Source organism: Clavelina lepadiformis, chromosome 4, assembly GCF_947623445.1.
Source record: "Clavelina lepadiformis chromosome 4, kaClaLepa1.1, whole genome shotgun sequence".
In the NCBI taxonomy this organism is placed as follows: domain Eukaryota; kingdom Metazoa; phylum Chordata; class Ascidiacea; order Aplousobranchia; family Clavelinidae; genus Clavelina; species Clavelina lepadiformis.
The window spans coordinates 3,351,353-3,376,972 of NC_135243.1; the positions used below are offsets into that span (position 1 = coordinate 3,351,353).

At 37.5% G+C, this 25,620-nt stretch overlaps 1 protein-coding gene across 3 annotated transcripts; it reads right to left on the reverse strand.

The window, feature by feature from the left end:
• Positions 1-1,327: 1,327 nt before the first annotated feature.
• Positions 1,328-24,216, reverse strand: LOC143453440 (uncharacterized). Of its 3 annotated transcripts, XM_076954774.1 has the most exons (16): positions 23,914-24,216; positions 18,077-19,498; positions 17,819-17,944; positions 17,508-17,654; positions 17,313-17,402; positions 16,470-16,592; positions 16,069-16,134; positions 15,517-15,627; positions 13,865-14,859; positions 13,461-13,791; positions 13,134-13,214; positions 5,363-5,449; positions 2,648-2,910; positions 1,853-2,023; positions 1,707-1,770; positions 1,328-1,618 (listed from the first exon to the last, which is right to left on the reverse strand). In XM_076954774.1, the coding sequence occupies exons 2-15, from the start codon at positions 18,219-18,221 to the stop codon at positions 1,717-1,719; spliced, it is 2,790 nt and encodes a 929-aa protein (XP_076810889.1). In that variant the 5' UTR covers positions 18,222-19,498; positions 23,914-24,216; the 3' UTR covers positions 1,328-1,618; positions 1,707-1,716. The 3 variants fall into 3 exon arrangements, with proteins under 3 accessions (XP_076810889.1, XP_076810888.1, XP_076810890.1); XM_076954773.1 differs by lacking the exon at positions 23,914-24,216 and having other exon boundaries at positions 18,077-21,104; XM_076954775.1 differs by lacking the exons at positions 1,328-1,618; positions 1,707-1,770; positions 1,853-2,023; ... (1 more) ...; positions 5,363-5,449; positions 23,914-24,216 and adding an exon at positions 5,515-12,519 and having other exon boundaries at positions 18,077-21,099.
• Between the last annotated feature and the right edge of the window lie 1,404 nt (positions 24,217-25,620).

Sequence of the window (25,620 nt, forward strand, 5' to 3'; positions counted from 1 at the left end):
GCATTTGTGGTTCTTGCACTGCAGCCTGCCCCGGCTTCGTAGTGATTCTAACTTTCGATTGGAAAGATGGCTGAGCCGTAATTTTCACCACGTCCCGGACGTCGTCTGCCTCTGATATATGTGTGTTCGAAATACGAAAGCAGCTCAGGCATCTTCTCGTGATCGGGCATGCTATCAGCTAAGATCAGAAATGACTCGACTACGTCAGAGGAAGGGACCATGGCTAAGGCTGGTAAACACCGTGTGGGCGGGCCGGCCACCATGCGAAATCGAACACTTTATGATACAAATATAAAATATAGATATAAAATATAAATCGTCAACTTTATGATATATACATCACAATTCATTAATGCACACCATTACAAAGACCGCACATCACAATGGCTCATTGTTTCAATGTTTGAGAAACACGCAAAAATCTTGCTTGAACTGTCGGTTCGATAAAGTGTCGTTCGATCAACTGTCGGTTTGATCAAATGTCGGTTCGATAAAGTGTCGTTCGATCAGCTGTCGTTTCGATAAAGTGTCGTTCGATCAACTGTCGGCTCGATTAGCTGTCGTTTGATAAAGTGTCTTTCGATCAGCTGTCGTTTCGATCAGGTGTCGTTCGATAAAGTGTCTTTCGATAAGGTGTCGTAGTACCAAGCTGCGCGCGTGCGCACTGCTGACACGGTTTTCGCGCACAGAAAATCTGTGCTGCGCACAAGAAAAGAATTCTACCTGAAGTGAAAACAAAATAAACGCAAAATAATGGCCACAGTGCGCACGTGGCACGTCTGATGTTGCTCACAGTGGTCCAAGGACCGCTCAGGGAGTTAGTATGTTTACTCAGACTCGTGAAGAATTAGAGGGAACATTGCTGCTTGCTAACCTGGTTGTCATAAGCACGGAGTGTAAGCAAAGACGCAGTTTCTTTCCACATCTCAGGAACGCATAACAGCGACTGTTTTCATAAATTTCCAGCCGAACAACTCGTAGCGAAAGTTGCAGCAAGAAGATAATCCCCTGATATAACTCTGTGTGTTTGATGTCTTGCCCCAACTACACGCCGCATTGTTATTATTATTACTGCTGTTATTTGTCTGCGTAAAGTTGATATAAAATTTTGGTAGCTTATATTTCTGTTAATCATTGGTTACAAGGTAGAGGCAGCATTCGAGGCAGATGTTTTGGCGTGCAAGCCATAGTACCAGTCGCATTAGATTTGAGTAGATATAAGCAATTTAGAGCTGAACTCTACAAAGCAATTAGCGATGATAAAAACCTACTTATAACGTTTGGGCAGAAATGTGATGCTAAAAATATGACACAAAACCAATTTCTGTCTTACAACAAATTTTATTTCCACAAAACTCACTCTGGATATTTCAAATCACAAAAAATCAGCAAATCTAAAATATTACAGCAAATTCACCATTCAACATAATGCAGTAAATATTTACAGTATTTGAATAAACATGTCAAACAATTATAATTATGACATCACTATTAGTTTATGTACAAATATAAATCAATTTTATCATTGTATTAGTAAATCAGTAGATGGCGCATCAGGTTGAGCGTTCGCTCGATCTTGCAGATGTCCGCGGTTCGAATCCCGGCCACGACGTAATTACTTTTAAACAAGTGAATCGATGTGAGGCAGAAATTTTTATAAATTTGAGTAAATAATGAATTTCTGTTTAAAACTGAAACCTACTTACCATTATTACGTCAGCAGTGCTCCCGCGGAGTGAGTATGGCGTCACCAACATGAACATGCAACCGCTATAAATTAAAAATTTTGTTAAAAATTAAATTTCTGTGCAAAGTTCAAGTTGACACAAACATGACAAGATATAAAGAATACCGAGCCATGAAGCTGGTCAAGGACGAGTTGAATTTCTTGTTTCTCGCTCGAATTTGCGATTCTTTCATCTTCGAAGCAACCAATCATGCGCAGATATTCTTCAATTTTAGCGAAAAATTCTGGTCCTGGAATGTCTTTGATTATGTTGAAACCGATGTCCAACCTTTTTACCTGCAGATGAAATGTTTGTAAACTACAACCTGGTGTATTGATGAAGCTAATATATTACTACATACAAGTTAATATTACCATTGATTGGTTAATAACTAACTAGCACCATGTGGTCAGATTTAGGCCTAGCCTACTGGTCCAACACAAATTCTTGGTTTTTGAATTAAATAGAAATAATTTTGAGCGGCCAATTAAAACAAGTATCGAGTATTAGTTGTAGAAACAAATCCTGATAATAAGTTTGCAAAAATATTTTCAGTTTTAAAAAAATTGAAACTTTTCAGTTGACCCAAAATTAACCGGTACATGCCAGGCTAAAACGGATCCAACAAAATTTTGTCATTTTTTCATTAAAAATACGGAATTTTAAGCGACCAAGTTTATCGCAGATTCCACATTCCTTGTAGATTCAAGTAATCACTAAACCGTCGCAAAATTATTCTGCAATTTTATATAAATTAGCACAAAATATCCGACCTACACTGCCCAGTAATCTCAACAAACTGCCTTGAAAAATATCTTCGTACTAGCGATTATGACGTCATTATAACAAATGTAAACAGTTGATTATGACGTCTTATGCTGTTCTAAGCAAACGATAAAAAGTTGAATAAATCGTCAAACCTTTCCAGGCATCTCAGAGATCGCCGAAATTAATCTTTCCACATCATCAGGGGAGAAGCAGTTCCTCAGATGAAGCAACTTTAACTCCTTTTGTTGTTTCCTTAAAACGTCACAAAAGATCGCGGCTTCCGATGATGACAATTTCAATGAATAAAGACTCATCTCTGTTGGAAAGCGCTGTGACGCCATATTGAAGAGTTCCATGTCGCTGGATTCGTTTAATTCGCATAAAAGCGAAATATATCTGCGTGGGTCGTCCTCATCTAAACAAACATAATAGTTAATTATTTACCGGTTGTAGTTCGCCGCGTTATAAAAATAAATTTAAGACGGAAATTTTTCATGTTTAAGCAACAAAGTCAAGTTGAAAGCGAAAACTTACTTTTCTTTAAATTATCTGTTTGGAACGAATTAAAAAAAGAAGCAGTCATTTTAAACTGAAGATAAACTTAATACAACAACCAGAATTGATCTAAATGATATGTGGCCTATTTAGCCGGCAAATATTTTCACCAGAATTACCGGCAGCCTACTAAGCTAGGCTCTGTACACTAGCACTGGCAATATGTTTGCAATAGACATGTAAATTACAAAACTTACTTTTACTTGGCCTAGTAGGTTGCTGTATTAATCTACCAGTGATTATGTGGAAATATTTCCCGGCTAAATAGGCCACATGTCATTTCAATCAAGTTTCACAAAATATTATCACACAAATATTTTCGGTACTACGACACCTTATCGAAAGACACTTTATCGAAAGACACTTTATCGAACGACACCTGATCGAAACGACAGCTGATCGAAAGACACTTTATCGAACGACATTTTATCGAGCCGACAGTTGATCGAACGACACTTTTTCGAAACGACAGCTGATCGAACGACACTTTATCGAACCGACAGTTAATCAAAACGACAGTTGATCGAACGACACTTTATCGAACCGACAGTTCAAGCAAGATTTTTGCGTGTTTCTCAAACATTGAAACAATGAGCCATTGTGATGTGCGGTCTTTGTAATGGTGTGCATTAATGAATTGTGATGTATATATCATAAAGTTGACGATTTATATTTTATATCTATATTTTATATTTGTATCATAAAGTGTTTGATTGCGCATGGCGGCCGGCCCGCCCACATATTAATAAGATATCACAAGAATACGCACGAGAATTACTAAGTACGAGATTGTCTGTACAGTAGACTAGACTAGTCATTATAGATACAAAGAGTAAGGAATTGAAGGCAAAATTTAATAGCAAGGGGCATGTCGCTGTCTGACTTTTACACAAAGTAGCTTCTTGAAAGTGGTCTTTATCCCAGCTTGACCGACAGCGCAAAATAAATAGCTTCGATGCTTGGTAGCACGTACACATGTGAATGTCTTCCACCGGGTTCAAGATGACCTTCCACGAACGAATAATAGCGTTGAAGGATGGCACAATGCGTTCAGCAAGCGTGTCTCAATATCCCATCCGACGCTTCGCAGACTCGTCAAAAAAATTAAGCAGGAACAAGGTTCCAACGAAATGTTAATTAAACAATTGAGTGCTGGAATCGATGGCCCACCACGGAAGAAGCGCTACGACGCTGTCAACCAACGGCTGAAGAGCATAGTTGAAAATTATGAATCAACAAATATGGACATAAAAAGTTATCTTCGAGCAATTACACACAACTTGTAATTAAATGAATGCGATTGAAATGTGCACTTCGTCAGTTGTCGTGCTTTTAACAGTGCATGTTGTCAGTTCTTTTAATAAATTGTCGTTCTTTTAACAGTGCATATCGTCAGTTGTTTCAATAAATTGTGGATCTTTTAACCCTATCCTAACCAGGCTCGCGAGTTTACTAAAAAAACTAGGTGTGGCCAACCCCGCACACACATTTGCAATCGTTAATTACTAGAAACCTATGCGTCGTAAACGATGAGATTATTACAGGTTAGTAGAAACATCATCTGGCTTCCTGTATACATCATAATTGTAAAACTAAAGAAAGTGAATTTAGTGTAAATTAGGTATTTCTAAAAGTGACACATTTCTATAAATTCTTCCTGTTACGCCGCGCCCCCGCTGTGAAAAGAGAACGAAAAAGAATAGTTAGTCAAGTTATTGGTGCGTAAATGAGTAATACGTTTCAATGCGGAGAGAGAGCAAAATTATATAAATATCACAATATCTCAAAAATTACAAAATCCAACTTTATCAAACAAACATGGACAGATAGCTGAACATCACAATGACCCATTGTTTCAATGTTTGAGAAACACGCAAAAATCTTGCTTGAACTGTCGGTTCGATAAAGTGTCGTTCGATCAACTGTCGTTTTGATTAACTTTCGGTTCGATAAAGTGTCGTTTGATTAACTTTCGGTTCGATAAAGTGTCGTTCGATCAACTGTCGTTTCGATCAGCTGTCGTTTCGATCAGGTGTCGTTCGATTAAGTGTCTTTCGATAAACTGTCGTTCGATTAAGTGTCGTTCGATAAAGTGTCTTTCGATAAGGTGTCGTGTCACGAATATTTTCACAGCATCACCAGTCTGCCAGCAGCCTTACTGTACTAGGCCAAGTAAAGGTTAGTTTTGAAATTCAACGTAAATGTGTGTTCTGCTGCACTTAATGCATGTCTATGGCAAATAATACCTAACATGCACATGCAGTTTATTCATTTATTTGCAGATTTAGGACAAAGTCAGAAAATAAACTTACCTGACCAATCTCTATACTGCAGTTTCTCAAAATGTACCAGCTGTGACTTTAGTGCTTCTATCCAAATCCTCCTCTTCTCAGCAACATCTGGAAATAAATTATTATCAAGCTTAATACTGACAGGTGACAAATATAGTCTAGGCCTAGACGAAATGGCTTGCAATGAAATGTAGGCTAGAATGCAATGAATTGTACTAATTTTAAATATCGCACATTTTTTGCATATACTTGCTGTATACCACCAAATTTTCATTTTTCTGACTGACTGGCTGCCATTTACTGAAGTTGCATTTTTTATTTACCAAACTGTGCGAATGGCTGCTCATAAAACAGACAATTATTTTATCGTTTTGATGCTGATTACTACAGTTTGAAAACACTATTTTCATCCAAATTTGATAAACAGTAGTCTTCGAAATAGGCACAGTATATATATTGCTAAAAACAAAAAAATGGGTTGCAGTAATATTTTCAGACTGCATGTTAAGAGCAGTTGCTAGAGGATCTTTTATTATATAATGGTTATACAGTATATAACAAATTGAACGCATTGTTCTAAATAATAAGCAAACTGTGCATGAGACTGTTTTAATATAAAGTACATGGATCACGAACTGTAAGGGGTGGGCAGTCAGTACTTTGAAAATACCGTCGGTAACGGTACTTGGCAATGAAGGATCCAACGGTTCCTGATTTGGTACTCCTTCAAAAAAGTAGTCAGGTACTTTGCCAGTACTCGGTACCAAACTTCTTTTCGTACAGTGGATCATGTTACAAGTGCAACTTTTGCTGATATTATGGCCCCGCTATAGGTTACTTCAGGTCAAAAAAGATGTGATCTGACTCTATGCGACTTTATTAGACATTTGTAGATTAAAAAAGAGCAAAAAACACTAAAATTGAAATCAAGTTTCAATTAAAATGAAATTTTAAAAAACAAACTTCTGAAAACCTTGAAGTAATCATTTTAAAAGTACCAAGCACTGGGACCAACTTATATTTCTGTTCTCTAAAAGTAAGGATGGTATCGGTACTGAATATAGTACCGCGATACAATAATTTGGTACTATAGTACTGCTGTACTGCCCACCTCTGCGAACTGTACTAAGTCTTGCTCAATAACCGATGCTTGATTGGTGGGGAATCATCTCTGAGGTCGTGTAAAAACTATCTTCTAAAACCATATTAGCAAAGAGAAATAAGCGAAATTATTACACTGCATGTTAATGCATTAGACTTCGTTTATTATGACTATTTTCAGACCAGACCATTTTGGTCACAATATCGGAATAGTCACAATAACCAAATCTGCAAGCCTGATACATTGCCATACACCAAGCAGTATCGACACAGTCAGAAACAAATTGACTAAACTTTCTAAAATCTCATACATTTCTTACATGGTGCGAAAGAAAACTCCCATGGCACAGTCATTCCTGTCACATTGCACAATTGACAAAGAAACAATGGAGGAATAAAATTGAAAAAGTGATCGTAATACTCAAACACTGGTCATAATAAACAGAGACATTTGTATGGCAAAGTTTTAGGACTATATTAACATGGTCATATAAAGCGGGTGGTCATATTAAGCCGACTTTATTGAATATATAAATATGTAGCACACCATATGGTGGCTATTTACATGACTTGGTAGGGGCAGCCAGTGTAAAATAGCATAAGTGTTTGCCTAAACCATATTTGAGCTATATTATTTTCTGTTGGCCGAGACACCAAACAAAAACAGGTTTTGCTTGCTTTAGTAGTAGTGCTGTAATTGCTTTTGTAATAATAAGTAGAGGAGTACTGAATCAGTTTCAAAACCAAATTTTTGAAAAAAACAATCGACACATTGCGACCAAACCAAGTATTATAGTATTATACAGATGACTGTAACAGTGCGTATGCTCCAAATTAGTTAATTCTAATTTTCTGCTAGTATGACTAGTTATGATTTTCAGTGTCAAAATACTTGTATATAGCAAAATGGCAATATAAATGACTTCCAGCTGTGACACAAAAACTTGTTAATTAGTAATTAAATTGCAATACATTTGTTCTGTTTTAAATTTTATGAAATTCATATTCTTAGAATGACAACTCATGTGCAAAACAGCCACTGATGTATTTCTCCACCACCTGCACTCAACCTCAGAGACATGCGCAACAAACACAATGTCTATCTTAAGTGGCAACCATTCCACAAACATCACATGCATTTGTTTGACGTGAATGCCACCTTGTGCTGCTAGAAAAATGCTATCAAACTGACCTGATTGAACTGTGTGTCAAACCAAAACCGATGAAAATCAATGAAAAGCCTTATTTAAGTACCGGCTTATAACAGCAGTTACAATGATGAAACTGATCAATAGTCAACCCAAAAGGCAACCACAGACTCTTACTCCAGTAACAACTACAGAGTGATCACATGATTTGGCAATGGACATTGTTTATATTACTGCAACAATATTCGTCATTATTCCTTTAAACAGAGTAAACATTGTATTCTGTGCTGCATTTGCCACAATGAGACACTGACCAAAGAAACATTTCATACAACTTATATATATGTATATATATTGTCAGGGCTGGTCTTAGGCTATTGCCAGTGATTTAACCAACTTGGGCTCCATGCTGCTTAGTACCAAAACAAAAATAGCATTTCTTTGCGCAAATCACAGTGTTCTCAATTTGTTCTCAAAGTGTTATTATCAATGTTATTATTTAACTTTTTCTCGAAAGAGAATGTGAACTTGGTGAAAACATATCACAATGCAAAGCTTTGATGAGAGCTGATTTGCAAAGAGTTTATATTTGGTTAACATTGTTATGAATATTATTTGATTAAGTTATTTCAAATTGACAAAAAATGCCCACTATCAGTTCTTGCATTGGGTTCATGCTTAGTAAGGCCTGTTTTGTATACAATACAACACAAAAATGACATTTATGGACTGGCTGTGTTGAATGATGTGGAAATGATAATGCACAAATTACAGTTAATGCCACGGAACTTACAAGCAATGTGCGAAAATAAATGTACCCAATATTGAGCTTTATACCACCCAAATAGATATGTGTAAATCTATTCATTCAAGTAATGTAGAAAATGTTGTATCGTTGTTTGTGTAGCAATTGTAATACAGTAAAAGCTCATTAACTTGACTTCATTTGAATGGAAATTCAAACAATTTAAGGCAACTTAACCTAATAAAATGCATGTAAACTACTAATAGTCACAAGTGTTCTTTTTTTTTTCCCAGAGCATAGTTAGCACTAATTATCTCAACATTAGTGAAAAATTCATTTTTAGTAGAAATAAACATAAACACCATAATGACCATGCCATCATGCTCTCCACATTACATAGACGAATTGCTTCTATTGGCACACAACTTGGACCAGCTGCTTTACCTATTTTCATTTTGTACATCGCTCTCCTAACCTCCTGGACTGTGATTTCCTTCACGGGTCCAACATTTTCCTTAGATTTTAGTGTGATATCCCACAGGTTTTCTTCATTCAGTAACTTTTCGCAATATTCCTTCCACAACCTCAACTTATCTGCCAGCTGGATCTGTAACTGTCCATCTTGACTTCTCATACAAGAGCTACCAACAATATCTCTTTTACACATTGCCTTTGTTCTTGCCATGCGATAGATGTGCCTCATCCTTTCTTCCATTCTCATTTCCTCAATCCTTTGTTTGTTTGTGTGCTTGTCATATATTTACGTTAATATGTATGTGAACTATTAAAAATAATTTCAAGTGTTTTTGTGGTTTCAAGGCTATAAGTAGCTCCTGTTATCTCAACAATGGTAAAAAATCATTCAATGTAAAAACAGCATAACATTATTAACACCATAACGATTCGCTTAACAAATGGGTTGTCATAGGCTAAAAATTCAAAGTTCTCTAAGCTAATTATTTTTTTACTATATTCTACTCAAATATAAAGTTGACTCCGGTGCATAAAATTTAAGAACCTAAGTCAAGGGCTACTGAAATATACACAACATTAGAAACATTTGTAATGTGAAGAATTAACTAAACTTGACGGTGACACAACGTTTATGTCCTGCCAAACGCTGACGCTAAAAACTTTGTTCTTTCACTTTATGTTGTCTCAGAATGCATGTTTTTGTCTTCGAGGCCTTGCCACAATTGCCTGACTTATTTGTGGCAGTTATCATTATCATCGATATAGCTATTTTTGCAACCATCTGTGTCAGCACAATTTTTCGCTCCACACATTTACGGTGAAATATAAAATGAATAAAACCAAGAAAGAAAGCAGTTCAGAAAGGTTACTTTGATTAATGATAATCTAGGCTAGGCCAACAGCACCAGATCTACTGTAAGTAGCAATAACAGTTGGACATTACCTTTTACAAGCAAAAACAAATAGTGATAAATATTCAACCATTATCCCAGTCATATTTTTATGGTAAAATGCAGCCAATTTTAGTTTACTCGTGTAATTTAATTGGTTGCTTTTGGTCAATTGTATATTTTTACTAAATTGCAGTTCTAGTCAGTAACAGAGTAGTTTTACTTAAATGGTCTACTTAAATAAATTTCTTTTACTTTGGCTACTTAAGTAGTTTTGTTCATGGGCCATAGTGGAACGCATGGCAACTGCACCCTTGAGATTTTTGTAGACTATGTTTGCTGCACCCAAACGTTTCACATTTATTTACTTCCCAAAAAAGAGCCCACAGGCACTGCACTTTGCTTTCCAGATGTCTAGCAAAATGTACCATTTTACATCAGGTAAACCTAATTTTAGATGTCTTGCACCCTGGAGATCTTGTCCAAAAGTTCCATGCTTTCCAGTCTGGTTCATGGATACTTTAACTTAAGTAATGTTTAGACCAAAGTAACATACCTGAGTAGGTTTACCGAAAACTGAAGTAGTCAATGTTTTAGTTCAAAGATAATTTGCAGTAATTTTCATTTGCAATCACATCTGCACAAACCATTTATATACAGTCTATAATTTGAATTTCAAGTAACAATGTTCTGACAAAGAACAAAACTATGTCTGAAACTAATTAGCTTCATAAGACTATGTATTTTCCTGCAGTTGTATTGCTTTTAGTAAGATCTTGGTACTTTGTCCTTTCACAACCTCATATTTTAGATCGATAACTATCAGTACTGGTAATCCTTAAACTACTTTAATCGGCTAAATAGCTGAGTGGTTCGAGCACTGGCCATGTAACATATGTGACTCAGGTTCCGTGTTCAATATCCAGTGGCGCCTCAACATTGTGATGCAAGGACAAGGCATTAACAACACTTTCTCCTGTTCAGTGGCCCTGGTGGACAGTTCTAAATTCGAGCAATACTATAAAAAAATCAAACTAAAAAATGTACGTGACAATCGCAACTTACACAAAGGCTACCTCAGAAAGCTGGGCTCAAGCGATGAGGAATCATGGAGTAGTTTTGAACAGCAATACTAGAGCAAATTTTTTCGGAGTAATGATACTTTTACTTAAGTAACTGATGTGGTTACTTTGACCACCACTGCCAAACTGCGTAATAGTGTTCAAGTTATCTAACCTTAAGTAACAACCTGCATACATATAAAGATGTGTTTTTATCGACATATGGGAGTATTTTTGGAAACCAAATGAGTATTCTATTGTTATCATCTGTATGTATTACCAAGTGTTATACCAAGTAGGCTATTTTGTCAAGAACTTATAACCTATCTGGTTTTACCTGCTGCCAGGTTCTTCACTGATTTCACCATACGCAGGAACGTGGCTTAATCTCCAGCAACTTGTCTTAAATTAGCACTAAGTATAGGCTAGAGTCTAGACCATACATAAAAGGTGCTTTTTGTCATAGTCATCGGCTTATTTTTCTGTATAATAACATACTGGGAGTTTGCAAAACCTATATCGGTGGTGCTAATGTCTGATGTGTAGCCTAACTATTCCGGCGACAGAAAAAGCTCCCTTTCTCAATGTCGTAATAGTGTCAATTTCAGCTTCCCATTAACCTACTTACTTCTGGAATACAACAGCATTTTGACAACTGTTAAACCGTGCAAGCACAATTTCAAAAGTAACTTTAGCAGTTCCCACTTCCCAGACTAGATCAGTTTGTTATCAAAAGATGTCAAGAATCTATCACGTGACTTTGTTATTGTTTTGATTATTTTCAAATCAATGACGCAACAGATAAAATCAGATGACATCTTCACAATAGTTTATGTATTTTTAGACGATGTTTTTACGATGACGCTTTCAAATTGCTTTTTTCAATTTACCTGTTATGGGTATGTAGGCCTATGTTTTTATATAGTACGAGATAAACCCGTTTTTTTTTTAAAAAACAAGTAACTGCGTAAATTAAATGTAAAAATATTGCATAGTTTTGTTTTTAGTCAATAAAAGTCCACTAGTAAGATATGGTGCTTAGTAACCAAGTGTTTCTTAGCGGCCTACCAGTAGACTGATCCAGCCGTGTCCTTTATCGCAATAGCAGTTTTAACTGGGCACATCATCAAATTTCCTACTGACGTCACCAATTGCCAGTTACCAGTTGTGCCAGTTACCACTGTTACCAGTTGTACGCCAGTTTTTACTAACACCCGCCAATGAACAGGAAAAAGTTACAAAACCGAAAAGGCCTAAAACGTGCTCAACAGAAATAACGTTGATATTTGCTGGTAACAACTAGCACGACCAATAAACCTTTATACCAGTAGCTATGTATCTCACCAAACAACAAATAATTTCTCACATCAGCACAATGAACATGAAATATAATAACCTACGTTGGCTGGCTGCTGGCTAGACGCTGATGAATGGTTTGTGGTAGCCTATGCAGTTTCTAACTGCAATTTTGTAATGCCTAGCAATCGTTCCTAATGTAATGTCGGAAAACTGGAATGATCTGTTGGCAGAGGTGCCATTTTGTTTGTTATATTTGTAATCTTTACAAATTTTCTGTCTGAATACTAGCAAGTAGACGACCAAAGTACAAGTACTAACTTATATTTCGATATCTCTAGCACAAACAATGTGTCCATGTAAATGGTGTGTAAACTGGGTAGTCACAAAGGTTTTAACTGTGTCTGTATCAGGTCAAACAAGTGTGTTGATAAACTTTGGGCCATCTTTTGATGACAAACCACTAAATATAAACAAAAAAATTTAACAAAATAAAAGGCTTAATACGTTTACTCAGAAATAAAGCTACACAAAGTACCCAGGACAAGATAATAAATATAAAAATTACTTTCCAAGTACCCTTCAAATCAATTCAAACAAACCATAAACCATTTGCATTATGAACAAAACCAATAACCGGTCTGGTAGGATATTATTCTCTTTAAATCTTGTAAAACTTCTATTGACTTTCTACGGATGCCAATAAGCTATCCACTTTTCCTTCATCGAACCTTACTTTTCTGAACAAATTTCTAACAATATCTAATCTATATTATTGTACAAAATCTCAACCCAGTGGTTCTCTCTAACTACAACACATATTTCTGCAATGTAGATATAAATTTGAAATTACATTATTAAATTTGGGTAATCTTAAACTGATCACTTTTGTTAAGAGTTTTAATGTAAAAATAGCGATGGTTGAAATTACCAGTACAATTCACATAGATCAGAGTCAAACTTATGACATTTCATAATTGCGTTACACTTATCTCAAAGTGAAACAGAATCAAGCATAATCAATCATATAGAAAAAGCATAGGCCTATATACCGACACGCAATGAACATCAACTAACCTGATGGCAACAGACCTTCCATGGAAAATGTGCTTCTTGTCTGCATGTTTGTTGACAACACTGGACCTCTGCCATGACAATCTTAAAGATGGACCAGTTAAAACATGTTACGCTAATACAATAACAGAACAAGTTTGCTATAGAGAAAGAAAAGAATGTTTTGTTGTTGTAGAGTTGGCCAAAACATCAAGAATCAACGAATGTGTTCAAGAACTTCATTGATTTTAATTTATGAATCACCTACTTCTAAAGCAGATGTGTAATTGCTGAGCAACAGCAAATTATCAGCTAGTGCTTAAGATGACCAGTTTAATAAAGTGGACATACCTCGGAGCATATCTATTAACAAGCCACAAATGAATCGTCGAATGACTGACCACTTCTCATCAGCAAAAGCCTCGTTTGTAACAAAAATCTGAAATTCAGCCAGCGACATTTGGCTAATGAAGTACCAAGCCGTGAAACACTCTTGGAACATTTGATGTGAGAAGAAGTACTTCTGGTCGCCATCAATCACACGTTGTGACAATCCACTATAAGCATGAAGTGCCACTATGATATCCTGGACATGATCAGTTGAAAGACCTTCTTCTTCCATTTCGGTTGGTGTAATGACAACCGTTGACTTTTTAGTGGCATTGTAAGCCAACCTGCTAATCTGCAATGCAATAAAGACACACTATGATGAATACTTTCAACAGGCTTTGAATGACCAGTTATAATCTGAAAACCTGCAGTATGAGCGCAGTGATATCAGAGTGCCGTGTGTTATCACTACGTCTCAGACCCTCCAAAACGGTAGCAAAGACACGAGTTGTTGTGGTGATTTCTCCAACATCTTTTGAAGGATTTAGAGAAGCTGCGATTACTAACTGAAGCAACAACGGATTGTAACACAATGAAAACACAACAGGAGCGTTTTGAGAAAGTTGAAACCACAAACTTTTAGCACGTGTACCAGTGTAAGCGTAAAATAGTGATTTCATGTTATCATAAGACAAATCACGAATAAAAATGGTACGGTTTGGTTGTAGGGAGTGGGGAAGATTAAGCATGCTATGAGGTCGTGAAGTAATTATGATTTTAACACCAGAAAGATAATTTTTATTAAAAAGGCCAGCAATGATATTTTGCACAGATTGTTTAGTGTCATAAGTGCGTTTAGCAAACTTCTTCTTAAATGTGAAATCGGCCTGGTCCAGCCCATCAAATACCAGTAGACACTGGCGTTGATTGTTTTTAACCCACTCAAATGCGTTTTTCCAGGTTTCCTCATCTAAATTAGGATAATTAATGTTAATTAGCATCTCAGATAAAGTGAGCTTGTCATCATCGGGTAAATCCATAAAGTTGATGTGAAAGGTAGTGTACTCCTCAGTTTTCGCAAGACGCTTGGACAGGGTCGATTTCCCTGCACCGGGGTTCCCGATCACACCGGTGTAGCGTTTGTCTGACTTCACCAGGTCATCGAAGTCAATACTTCTTTCATGTGATATACCCTTTAAGTGATCAGTAGATGGGACATATGTTTCTTGCTTAGGAACTGCTTCTCCTTGATAAAACGTCACTTCGGCAAGGTTGGGATACACCACAGGAATGTTTTGTAGTGGTACGTTGATGCCAGCTTGGGGCAGAAGATCAGCTTTTCGATGTTTCTTTTGCTCCTGCCTGACTTTTTCAATGGCTTCTTGTTCTGTAATCCTTCTTTCTGTGTCCTTTCTATTTTCTGATAAATAACACAATAGAAGAAGTTTTAATTAACAATCAGCAACTACTTCGATAAAGCTGAAATAACTTACAAAGTTCCAAGCATTGTTTCCTAAAACCAAACTTTGATTTAATATTGTGCAAATAGGCAAATCATAAGGTATAGCGATTTAAATACTAAGTAAAGTAGCGTTGTGTTTCAAAAGAAATACCACTAAATGTTTCTGTGCAATTAACGATTACTTTTCGGCCGAGACCTAAGAAAACATATTTCAACAGAAATGTCACTTAAATTCTGGAAGCAAACTTTGGATGCATACTTGTGTTCTGGCCATGCAGTCAGCATAAATAGGGAAATCACATCGCTTTACTAGATCACTAAATCACTAGCTTCACTAGACATGGTTACATGGTTAGATGGTGACGGTGCGGTTAGAGCCCTTGACTCGTTGTACTTTAACCAGTGTTCGATACCCATTGCACTTTCGTTGTAATGCCCTTGCATTTGTTTTTTTGTCTACAGTATTTGAAAAAAGCAGATTCACACAGAACTTTTGCAGAGTTTGACTTGAGTGATATTATGAAGTCTACTATAGGTTTAACTCGAGTAAAATTTTTAAACCGATGTATAAAGAATACTTAAAAAAGTGTAATGTTACACACTTCCAAAGCATACCTGCAGATGAGGTCGTTGGTAGACTGGCGATTGAGGGACTGGTACTTGGTACTTCAGTTTGTGAAGTTGATGCTGAAATTGGTTGTTTAGTTTGCGTAAAACCGGTTTGCTCTAAGATATGAACACATTATATAAAGAATGAAGCTTTAGTTGCAAGCAACAAATAATATCTTGCAAATTAAAGTTCATATAAATTTATACCGTTGATTTTAGCAACTTCATGAAAATTTGCAAATATATCAGATGTTGTCAAGATGGACAATTACAAGCCAAAACAAACGCAGCACACAATAATGATGACTGTAACAATGGTATAGGTGTCTCAGATCATTTAGCAAATTTCTTCTTAAACAATGTGTGCGAGTTGGGTATGAGGTATTATTCATCAACAACCACGTTGCATTTTAACATACGCTTGAAAGTTTTGCCCCACATCCCCACAAAACAGAATTCACAGATTCACAGATGTGTAAAATCCAATCATGTCCCAAACAAGAGCAAGGGCTTTTAATTTTAGTTAATATATAAGGAAACATGATTAAGTTAACTTACCTAATACACCACTCATGTTCCTTTCTCCACGACATATTGTTGGTTGTATGGCAACGTTTCCAGAAGCTGCGATACAACAGAGATTAAAAGTGTTCAAATTCAAATCACTGAAACCAGTTTAATGAACATAGAAATAAGCACAATGAATGTTTGCAAAAGTAAAACAAATACAAAAACATTAAACCGTATTTTAAAGACAATATTTAATTGTACATTATTGCATTTTCTAAAAACAAAAGTGATGCATTTGAATCCGATTCAAACAGAAATTGAACGTATCGAATATACACCTTGTGTTTCAGAATTTAATTAACTGTAGAATTTGTAACTTGTGTAAACAAAACATGATTGATACAGTACATACAACATTGACTGCTCTTTGTCTATAATCTAATCATTACTTGTAGAAGGTATCTCAGTGTTCAAAGCATTGGATTGATTGGTCACTTCTGAGATGTCTGTGTGTGGCTCAACTTGTGGATTTGCGTCGATCGTTTCCTTTAGATGGGTCACATCAGATGGATCTAGAAATGACCACGCGAACAGGTGTATTACCATCACGTTTAACAAAAACCACTGACGTATAAATAATTAATACACATTATAAGTAGACCTATAGTTAGCAAGTGGTTACATTCAGTTGCTTGCTAAACTATTTCAATTTCCAACGAAAGTTTTAAACTGGTAATCAAAATTTGTTTTACATTATCAAGATATAAATTACAAACTGATATAAATGTAGAACATGACAAAGGTAATAGAACAACAAATATTATTTCTTATACAGTGTTTGCAGCTGTTGCATGGAGTGTTATACATCAGCATAAAGCAGCTTTGCATTGAAACTAATACTTAAAGTTAAGCCTTGCAAAACTCACAAATTCAGATGAACAATTTGTGTAAAATAGAATGAGGGAACAAGAGCACGTGGTAAGCAGGTGCACCAAATTGTACAAACAAGAGCAAGGGCTCTAAATTTTAGTTAATAAATAAGCAAACATCCATAAGTTAATTTACCTAATACCCGGCTTGTGTTCGTTTATGCACGAAAATGCGCCCCGTGTTCCAAAAGTAGAAATTAATGAATGTATTTACAAATCAAGCAAATACAGAGACATTAAACTTTACTATACTTCGAAGGTAGTTTGTTATTGCACAGTATTACATTTCTTGAACACAAAAGCGATATTATTAGAGAAGCGATTTCAATTAGCTTTGAACAAACGTTAGCACATCTATTACACCTTGTGGTTGGGTGTTTAATTGGGGAGGATCAAAGGGATTATTTGCCGAATCCTGCTGCTCAATGCTTGGTTTAAATCTTTTTGCAGAATCTATAAAACATCTTTTAAACTCAAGGAAAGAAAAACAATGTGATACCATAATGAAAGACACGAAGAATTTTACAAGGAAAAATTGCACGGTATTATAATGTTTACCTAAAGGATTTGTTTGTTTCACTTTAACTCGTGTTGGTGTTATATTTTTAGAATCCCTGATGTCCATTTGACTATATTCTCTGTTGTCTTGATAGTGTCTTTCATCGCGGAGATTAAATTGAGGAGCATAATTAATCGTGACTGGCCCTGCGTAACGCAATTAAAAGCAAAGACAGTCATTTGTAAAAAAACGCAGTAAAATTATCAAAAAAATCATATTAGAAAAAAAAATAATAAATAGACTCTATCCGTAATATTTAACAACAATTGTGTGCCTACGTGTTCAGCAAATCAGTTTTAATAAAACTTACCAATTCTTCTTTCAGCCACTCTGCTTGCAAGCTCAATCAATCCTGGATCGATTCTACTTAAAGCACTCTGAGAAGCTTCAGCATTTTCCATTGTTTGTAAGACTTGATTTCCTGCATCTGCAGGCCCTGGGTTTAAAGCAAAGGAAAAACAAAAAAAGAACTCTTTTTTCATCAAATTTAAAGGCAAACGTCAAAAGTTTCCTATTACTAATTACAGCAAAGACAAAGACTTAACTTTTTTAATCTCAGATTACTCACCATGAGGCATCCCAGCTTGCATTGCAACAGCACGTGATGTTTCAGGTTGTTCATCACTTTCACCTGATGAGCTCTCTTTGTTGTTATCAGGTTGTACAAGTTGAGGTTTATCTTCGGTCAATCTTTGCTCTTCTGACTTCGACATGCTTCAACGTTGCAGAAGTTATCTTAGCTTATGTTTTATACCTGGTCAAAATTGTTGATGACGTCAACTTGAAATTTAAACTTTGTTAATATAACGATTAGTTCTTTAGTCTATAACTCTATATAGTTTTATTTTAGCATTTTATTTTAGTATTTTTTGCATTTTATATTTCAGTATTTTATTTTTAGTATTTTTAGTATTTTATTAGTTTATATATATATGTGATGATTATATGTGCTGCTGCTGCCAGCACGAACACGTCTTTGCGTTGCCGACGAATTTGAGTTCCTGAGCAGGCTTGTTTATGCCGAAGTTGCTGAGTAGCCTTGTTTCTTCCGGAATTGCGGAGAAATCTTGTAACTTTCGAGGTTCCCGGAGCAGTGTCAATGCCACCAAAGTATAACTCCGAAGTAACGTCGTTGCCGCTGAAGAAAAGTTCTAATCTCGTTTTGGTCAAAGTTCCGGACTATCCTCCCGAGTTAAATTCCAGTCTCGCTTCTTCCTAAGTTCTGGAGCAGCCTCCTTGACACCTGAGTTGATTTTCAGGGCAGTCGTGTTTCTGCCGAAGTCCTTGAGCAACCTCGTCACCACCAAAGTCCTCGAAGCAGAATCGTTCACGCCGGGATTCTCAGAACAGCGTCGTTGTAGTCGGGTTAAGTTTCCAAACAGGTTTTTTTCCGTCCGAGTTGCCGGAGAAGCCTCGTTGTTGACGGAGTTCCCGAAACAGTCTCGCTGACACCAGTGTTAAATTCTAGAGCAGTTTCTTTGCCGATGGAGTCACGGAAGCTGTTTTGTGGCTGCCGGAGTTCCTGGAACGGCCTAGTTAACGTCTGTGTTAAATTCCGGAGAAATATCGCTTCCACCAAAGTTCCCGGAGTAGACTTCCATCCGCCAGAATTGAATTCTAGAGCACTCTCGTTTCCGACGACTTTCCAGAGCTGTCTTTTTTCTGCCGAAATTCCTAGAACAGCGTCGTGTCCGCGTTTCCGTTTCCATCTTTTTCCGAGTAAAGTTCCAGAGTTTTCCAGACTGCTCCAAGCACTTTAATCTTGTTGACGCGGGACGAAATTTTGAAGCTGTTTTGTTGGCACTACACACCTGCTGCCGGTACTACAAGGAACTGCTCCAGCATCACTGAGAAGGAACTGTGCTACGAACAAGACAGCTTATCAGCCATGGGCTAATGAAGAACACAACATCTGCACAACCTTGTTCCAGATGCTTGGACCTCTATGTCTGAGTTCATGCAACCCTTTCTATTGCTATTCGGCAAGACACTACAAAAGAAACAAGACACTGATTACACCCTGACCACAAAATATTTGAGTCCTGCAAGAAAAATTTGGCCCAGAGCCACCGCCCCACCTAGTTCATCCGAAACCACCCTAGAACAGAAGTGGCCGTTTTGGCGCAAACATGCAGCGCTGGGAGCTAAAATCATCAGCAGCATGCGAGTGTGGAGCAGGGTCCCAGACCGCGGACCATATACTATTTGACCGTGGGATCATTCACCCTCCCAAAACTGCGCAAAGCTTCACAGTTCTGGACCAGGGGATGAAGAGCTGGCTTCAACATCTGGCCGAGTACATTTGATGAGCTTATACTCATACGTAAAAATTTGCCACAAGAGTTAATTTCAAGACCAGTTTCGTTTCCGCTTGAGTTGTGCTTCGAAACAGTCTTGTTGTAGACAGAGCTGATTTCCGGTGCAGCTTGTTTAAATTTTTTATTCGCCGACGATCTTGGACTAGGGTCTTCGCCGCCTGAGCTTAACTCCGGAATAGCTTCGATGCCACCAAGACATTGACGTAGAGGCGAAAATGTAGGACTGAGCCGCAACCAAACTAGAACCACGTCCAGAATTAAGATTTCTTAATTGACCAGTATAATTAACTTGGCGGTGGATTGTAAAACTGTAACCGCGAGATGGCTCCCATGCCTAAAAAATATATGTCTGTCGATAAATCCTTTTTTAAAGACTCAGCGAATGCTGCGCTGTAATTGTGACGTATGTTATTACCGTGTACTTCAGTTTTGTTATTGCACTGACTTAGTTGAGTGGTATCACGGCTGTAAGTAGCCACGAATTAAAACTTGTATTAAAGTCTTCATAAGACGACAGGATGGACAAGCTACGTACAGGGACAAAGTTACGGGTACGTTTGATGAACAGATAATCATACGCAAGGAGAAGAAGTTACCAACAGAGTTGAGTTCCTGAGCAAAACTTTGGGAGCTGTCTTGTTGCCGCTGGAGTTCCAGTGTCGCCTCCTTGGCACCGGAGTTCCAGAGCCGTCTTTTTGTCGCCGGACTTCCCGAACCGTCTCGATTCCGCCGGTGGTTACAAGCCGCCTTGTTGCCGCAGGAGTTTCGGAGCGATCTCGCTGCGGCCGGAGTTTCAATGCCACCTCTTTGCCGCCGGAGTTCAAGAGCCGTCTCGTTGTCGCCAGAGTCCCAAACCCGTCTCGTTTTTTTCCGAATATCCGGAGCGATCTCGTTGCTGCCGGTGTTGACAGAATAGTCTCTTTGCCGCCGAAGTTATGAAAGCTATGAGACTGGATATTTTGCGACACGGTTTTGTGGTAGCTGATTAAAGACGACCGTATTGGTGATTTGACAAAATCTACTAAAAGCGGCAATTTTGCACTGAAAATGGGAAAGTGTCCTGGGTGAGAAAAGCCATGAGCGCCAAGTTTGTTTGCTTACGTTGATATATGGCGGGTTATCTCCTGGATACTTTATTGCGACCTGGCACCGTATTACGCTGAGCAAACAACGCTTGCTAATAACTCAGCGATATAACTTACACTTTTCATTGCTTTTATACTCAGTAAAAATAAGATATAAATTTTATCCCTCTAGTTAATACCACATCATATTTAGCAATCAATGCATTTAAACTCTCATTTACTTTAAGTGAATTGAAAGTCTTCCCTGCATTTCAATCACCGCTAGATGGAGAGATGGAGCAATGACGCAAACTTTTGAATTTGTCAGCCAAGCCCGTCAAAGTAGCAACATAGCCTGGTGTCCGTAGAAACCTTGAGTTTTGTGACTAATTTTTTATCTTGCGTTTGTTGCTGTTCCTGGATGCCATCGGTCATAATTTGAGATAAAAAATCGAAGGCAAAGACAAGAGTATCAATGAACTTCAATTCAACACGCATCCTAAGCTACCAACAGCATTGAGCTTTCCCACGAGCTGCGATCAGATTTAGTCGAAATTGTCCAATTGCCAATTGAATAATTCAGCAAGATTAAGAACCAATGATATAATGTAGGTTGATGCTAAATTCCAATGCTAAGTTAAGCTAAAATATGATCGGTTTTTGATATTTTTTATCTGTTAGCGCGTTACGCGACTTATACAAAGACAGTTGAACAATTCTAGCCTCGAGATGACTCTCCTGTCTAACTATTATACGTTTGAGGACAAATCGTTTTAAGGAGGAAACTAAAACAAAACAATACATTAATGCCATGAATAAGTAATTAATATAATAAGAATAAAAGATTGCTTGATTCGAACACAAACAGCATATACGCCTCTGTAAACAGCTAAAAGAGAAACTGTTAATATGAACTCGAGACTTAAACTAATTCTGAGCAAAAAGTCGCATCGAAGGCGCAGATCTAAAAATATCTTTTCAAGATTTTCTTTCAAGTCTCGAAATAAATTTTCGTTCCAATGAACGCGTGAAAGAATCTCTAAAGCTTGAGCTTTGTGGCCAACAATTTTCAACGAAATATTTTCTCGACCGACGTACCCACTTTGTCACAAGACAACCAGCCAAGCGTAAAGTATCTGAATAGTTTGCACGAAACAGATTTATTATTGTTGAGCACACTTTTAAGCATTTGATGCGCAGTTTAACTTCTTTGTGCAATTTAAAGTAAAAGTTTTTGTCCTACATATACGCCATTCACATTTTGCTGCATTCACACTAATCATATTATTAGCAGTGTCTTTCGCAGGCATAATTGAGTGCGTGGGCAGAACTTGCGTATACCTGGTTTGTGCTTCTGCGATATTTACAAATCTACTGTGTGTAAGCGTATTAAGCAAACAAATAATCGATCGTTGCATGGTTAAGATAACAATAGAATTTAGCAATAGCGACAAGTGCCTTACATAACAGAATCTGAATTACAGCCCACCATTTATAACATACTGAAGCAATTGACTGTCCTTGGACAATTATCTTTAAAATGGAAATTGCAGCTTGAAACAAAAAGTTTTTATACGTCATAAAGACGATTATGTGGCAGCAACTTTCAACTCTGGTGGCGGCAATCTTCCACGTCACAGTCACGAGAATTGAACGGAAATAAGTCAGTCGTGCAATATTTAAAACTTTTCACATTCCAGCTAAATTTTTCGACCTTATTTGGAAACGCATCAGTTAATCTCAGTCAGCAAAATAAAGGTTCTAATCCAGCCGGGTTTTTGGGGATTTTTGCTCAGCAAATCGTTTCCGACTTTCAGCAAAGTGACGTCACTCAACCCTCTTCCGAGTCAAGCGTAAAACATTTCAACATATTGCACGACTCAGGATCATCTCAGGTCAACAGTCAATTAAACATTGTACAGTTTGGTAGTGATTCTATCGATTCGGCCCCATATCAAGTGCACTGCTGGGTTAATGATGAAAAATAGTGACGTAATAATCTCAGAAGGTCTATCCGGGCTTGGTATTTTTGCCGACTCAAAAAGTGGAAGATACAGAATCAGAGCTTTATATAAATGAACGCCAGCTGTGGTGTTTAGTGTTAAATTATCCGCAACAAATTATCTCTTGATATTTTGCATCAACCATCGCTGACCAATGACGTCATGTAACAGCGTCAAATTGCAGTCGACATATTTGATGTGACTTAACATGTCAGAATGAAACGGCTTCAAGCCGCATTCGTGAAGGAAATACCTCTTATATAGGAGCGTAACAATTGACAGAACAGCACATCGCGTGCTCAGGTTTTATCTGACAAAAGATGGCGGACTCACCTAACCACCAGTCCATCAAATTGCGATTGAAGCGAAAATTTTAGCCAAGCGCTGTAAAATGTGGCCTCATATGTTTATATTTTAACAGTTTTTAAGATTTCTGGCAAAACTAAAATATGTCGTCATAACAATATGACGTATCAATGCAATAATATGGAACTTGGTGGTGATCAACCATATTCAAGGAGGGTAAAGTTTTGATTTAAACGTACGTGATTTTTGTTTCTTCCCTAGGCGTTTCTTTAAAGCGTTCAACAAAATATTTTCGCCGGTTCAAATCATCTCCGGAATTTCAACGATGACGTACCCATACTTCGTCACAAGCAAACAAGTCAAGCGTCAAGCAGCCGGATAATTTGCACGGAACCGATTCAAAGCAGCCAAGCACTTGTCTAAGCATTTGATGCAAAGTTAAGTTTCTTGGTTGGTAACTCTACGTCATACACCTCTGCTCATTCACATATAACAACATCACTGTAATAACAATAATGTCTATATAGCGACATGTTTAGGCAAAATAGTCGTTCAAAAAATTAAACATATATGACACAGAGATAATAGTTTTAAGAGTATATTCTACCGGGCGAAAAAGAGAGCAACAAACTTCCATTTTAAAAACAGACCTATTGCGGTAATAACGACAGATCTTTTTCGAAGATTCAATGCTGAAGAAATTAAATCACTCACCACAACTTGGTCGCAGTTGCAATGAAGTCGAATTTTCCGGAGTCGCGAACTGAAGGGGAATATTAAAGTAGTGACTGGCGCATTCTGCTACATTACTTCTAACATAATTCTAGAAACTAATTCACTGCTAATTTATGTAATGAACTACTCATATACACTTCGTGAGCACGCACAGTGGCTGTTGTTAAAAATTCCTGTCCGCCTAAAGACGTTAGAAACCTAAATAGTAGTCAGTGGAATGCGTTTCCACATATTAAACAAATTTCTGGCGAATCTTTTGGTTAAATGCTTGCAAAATAGTTGAAGTGAAGAAGGCGCCAACCCCTAGGCTTCGCTTGATTTCTCACGTCGACATAGATTGTCTGCTGGCAAAGACTGTCTGCTGGCTCAACTCAGGGTATTTTTATTGCGGCGCTTTGCATCATCACGTCGAGCGTGTTGGTTGTCTTTTGGCTGCTGTTGCTGGGGGTCATCCAACTTTGCCGGTTATGCATTGAAAAACGACAGTTTTGCTTAACGCCAAGTGACCGAGCAACCTGACTCAGTGTTAATCGTGACATTGTGGGGACTCGTCCAATAAACTTTGAGTGAGAGCTTTTAAACAAGATGTGATTTGTAATACTTGATCACTTCGCGTCAAGCAAAAACTTTCGTTTTAACCGAAAAAACGAAGTTATTACTTAAAGTACAAAGAGAAGTGATTAACGCGATAGTCCGCGTAGATGGAAAAAGATGAAAGGAAGTTCAAGGTGAGAAAGCGACAACGCAGTTAACAACTTTACTGCCGCCAGAGTTCCAGACACAACTTCTTGCCGCCAGAGTTCTAAAGTCGCCTTTTTGTACCTTGGAGTAGTCTCTTTAAAGCCACGTCATTGACGTTGAAACTTACTACGAAGCCATGAAAGAACCACAGCTAGAATTAGGATTTTTCATTTGATCTGTGTAATTAGCTTGGCTGTGGGGTGTAAAACTATAACCACGAGATGGCTTCCCTGCCTAACAAATTCACGTTTGTGGACAAACCACAGTTAAGGACTCAGTGAATGCTGCGCTGTAATCGTGAAGTATGTTATTGTCGTGTCCTTCAATTTTGTTATTGCACTGACTTAGTTGAGTTGTAACAAGGCTGCAAGAAGCCGCAAATAAAACCGTTCTCTTTTGTCGCTGGTTAATTTGGTATTGCTTAATTTAATCATTTCCTGTTTCATAAAAACCAGTTTTATATCAACATCTATATAAGTCGACAGAGTGGGGAGGCTACGTACAGGGAGGGGGCTATGAAGTACGCTTGATGAACTAATATTCGTACACAAGGAGGAGAAATTGCCAGCAGAGTTGGGTTCAGGGGCAGTCTCGTTTCCGACGAATATCCAAACGCACCCTTGTCGACAACGGAAATAAGCTCGTTTGCGGCGGATTGTGGAGCGATTTCTTTGCCGCCAGATTCCTCCAGCCGACTCGTTGCTGCCGGGATTCCAGATCCGAGAAACAAAGAAACAACTAAAATCGACATTTTTGCGCTAAAAAGGGGAAAGTGTCCTGGGTGAGAAAAGCCATGAGCACCAAGCTTGTTTGCTTACGTTGATATATGGCGAGTTATCTCCTGGATACTTTATTGCGTCCTGGCATCGTATTACGCTGAGCAAACAACGCTTGAAGATAACTCGGTAATATAACTTACACTTTTCATTGCTTTCGTGCTCAGTA

Coding starts and splice junctions, on each gene's coding strand:
- LOC143453440 (XM_076954774.1), bottom strand. CDS start 18,221: ATGTCGAAGTCAGAAGAGCAAAGATTGACCGAAGATAAACCTCAACTT. Junction 16,135..16,469: donor CACTGAGATACCTTCTACAA/GTAATGATTAGA, acceptor GTTGTATCGCAG/CTTCTGGAAACGTTGCCATA. Junction 14,860..15,516: donor ACCAACGACCTCATCTGCAG/GTATGCTTTGGA, acceptor GTTATTTATCAG/AAAATAGAAAGGACACAGAA.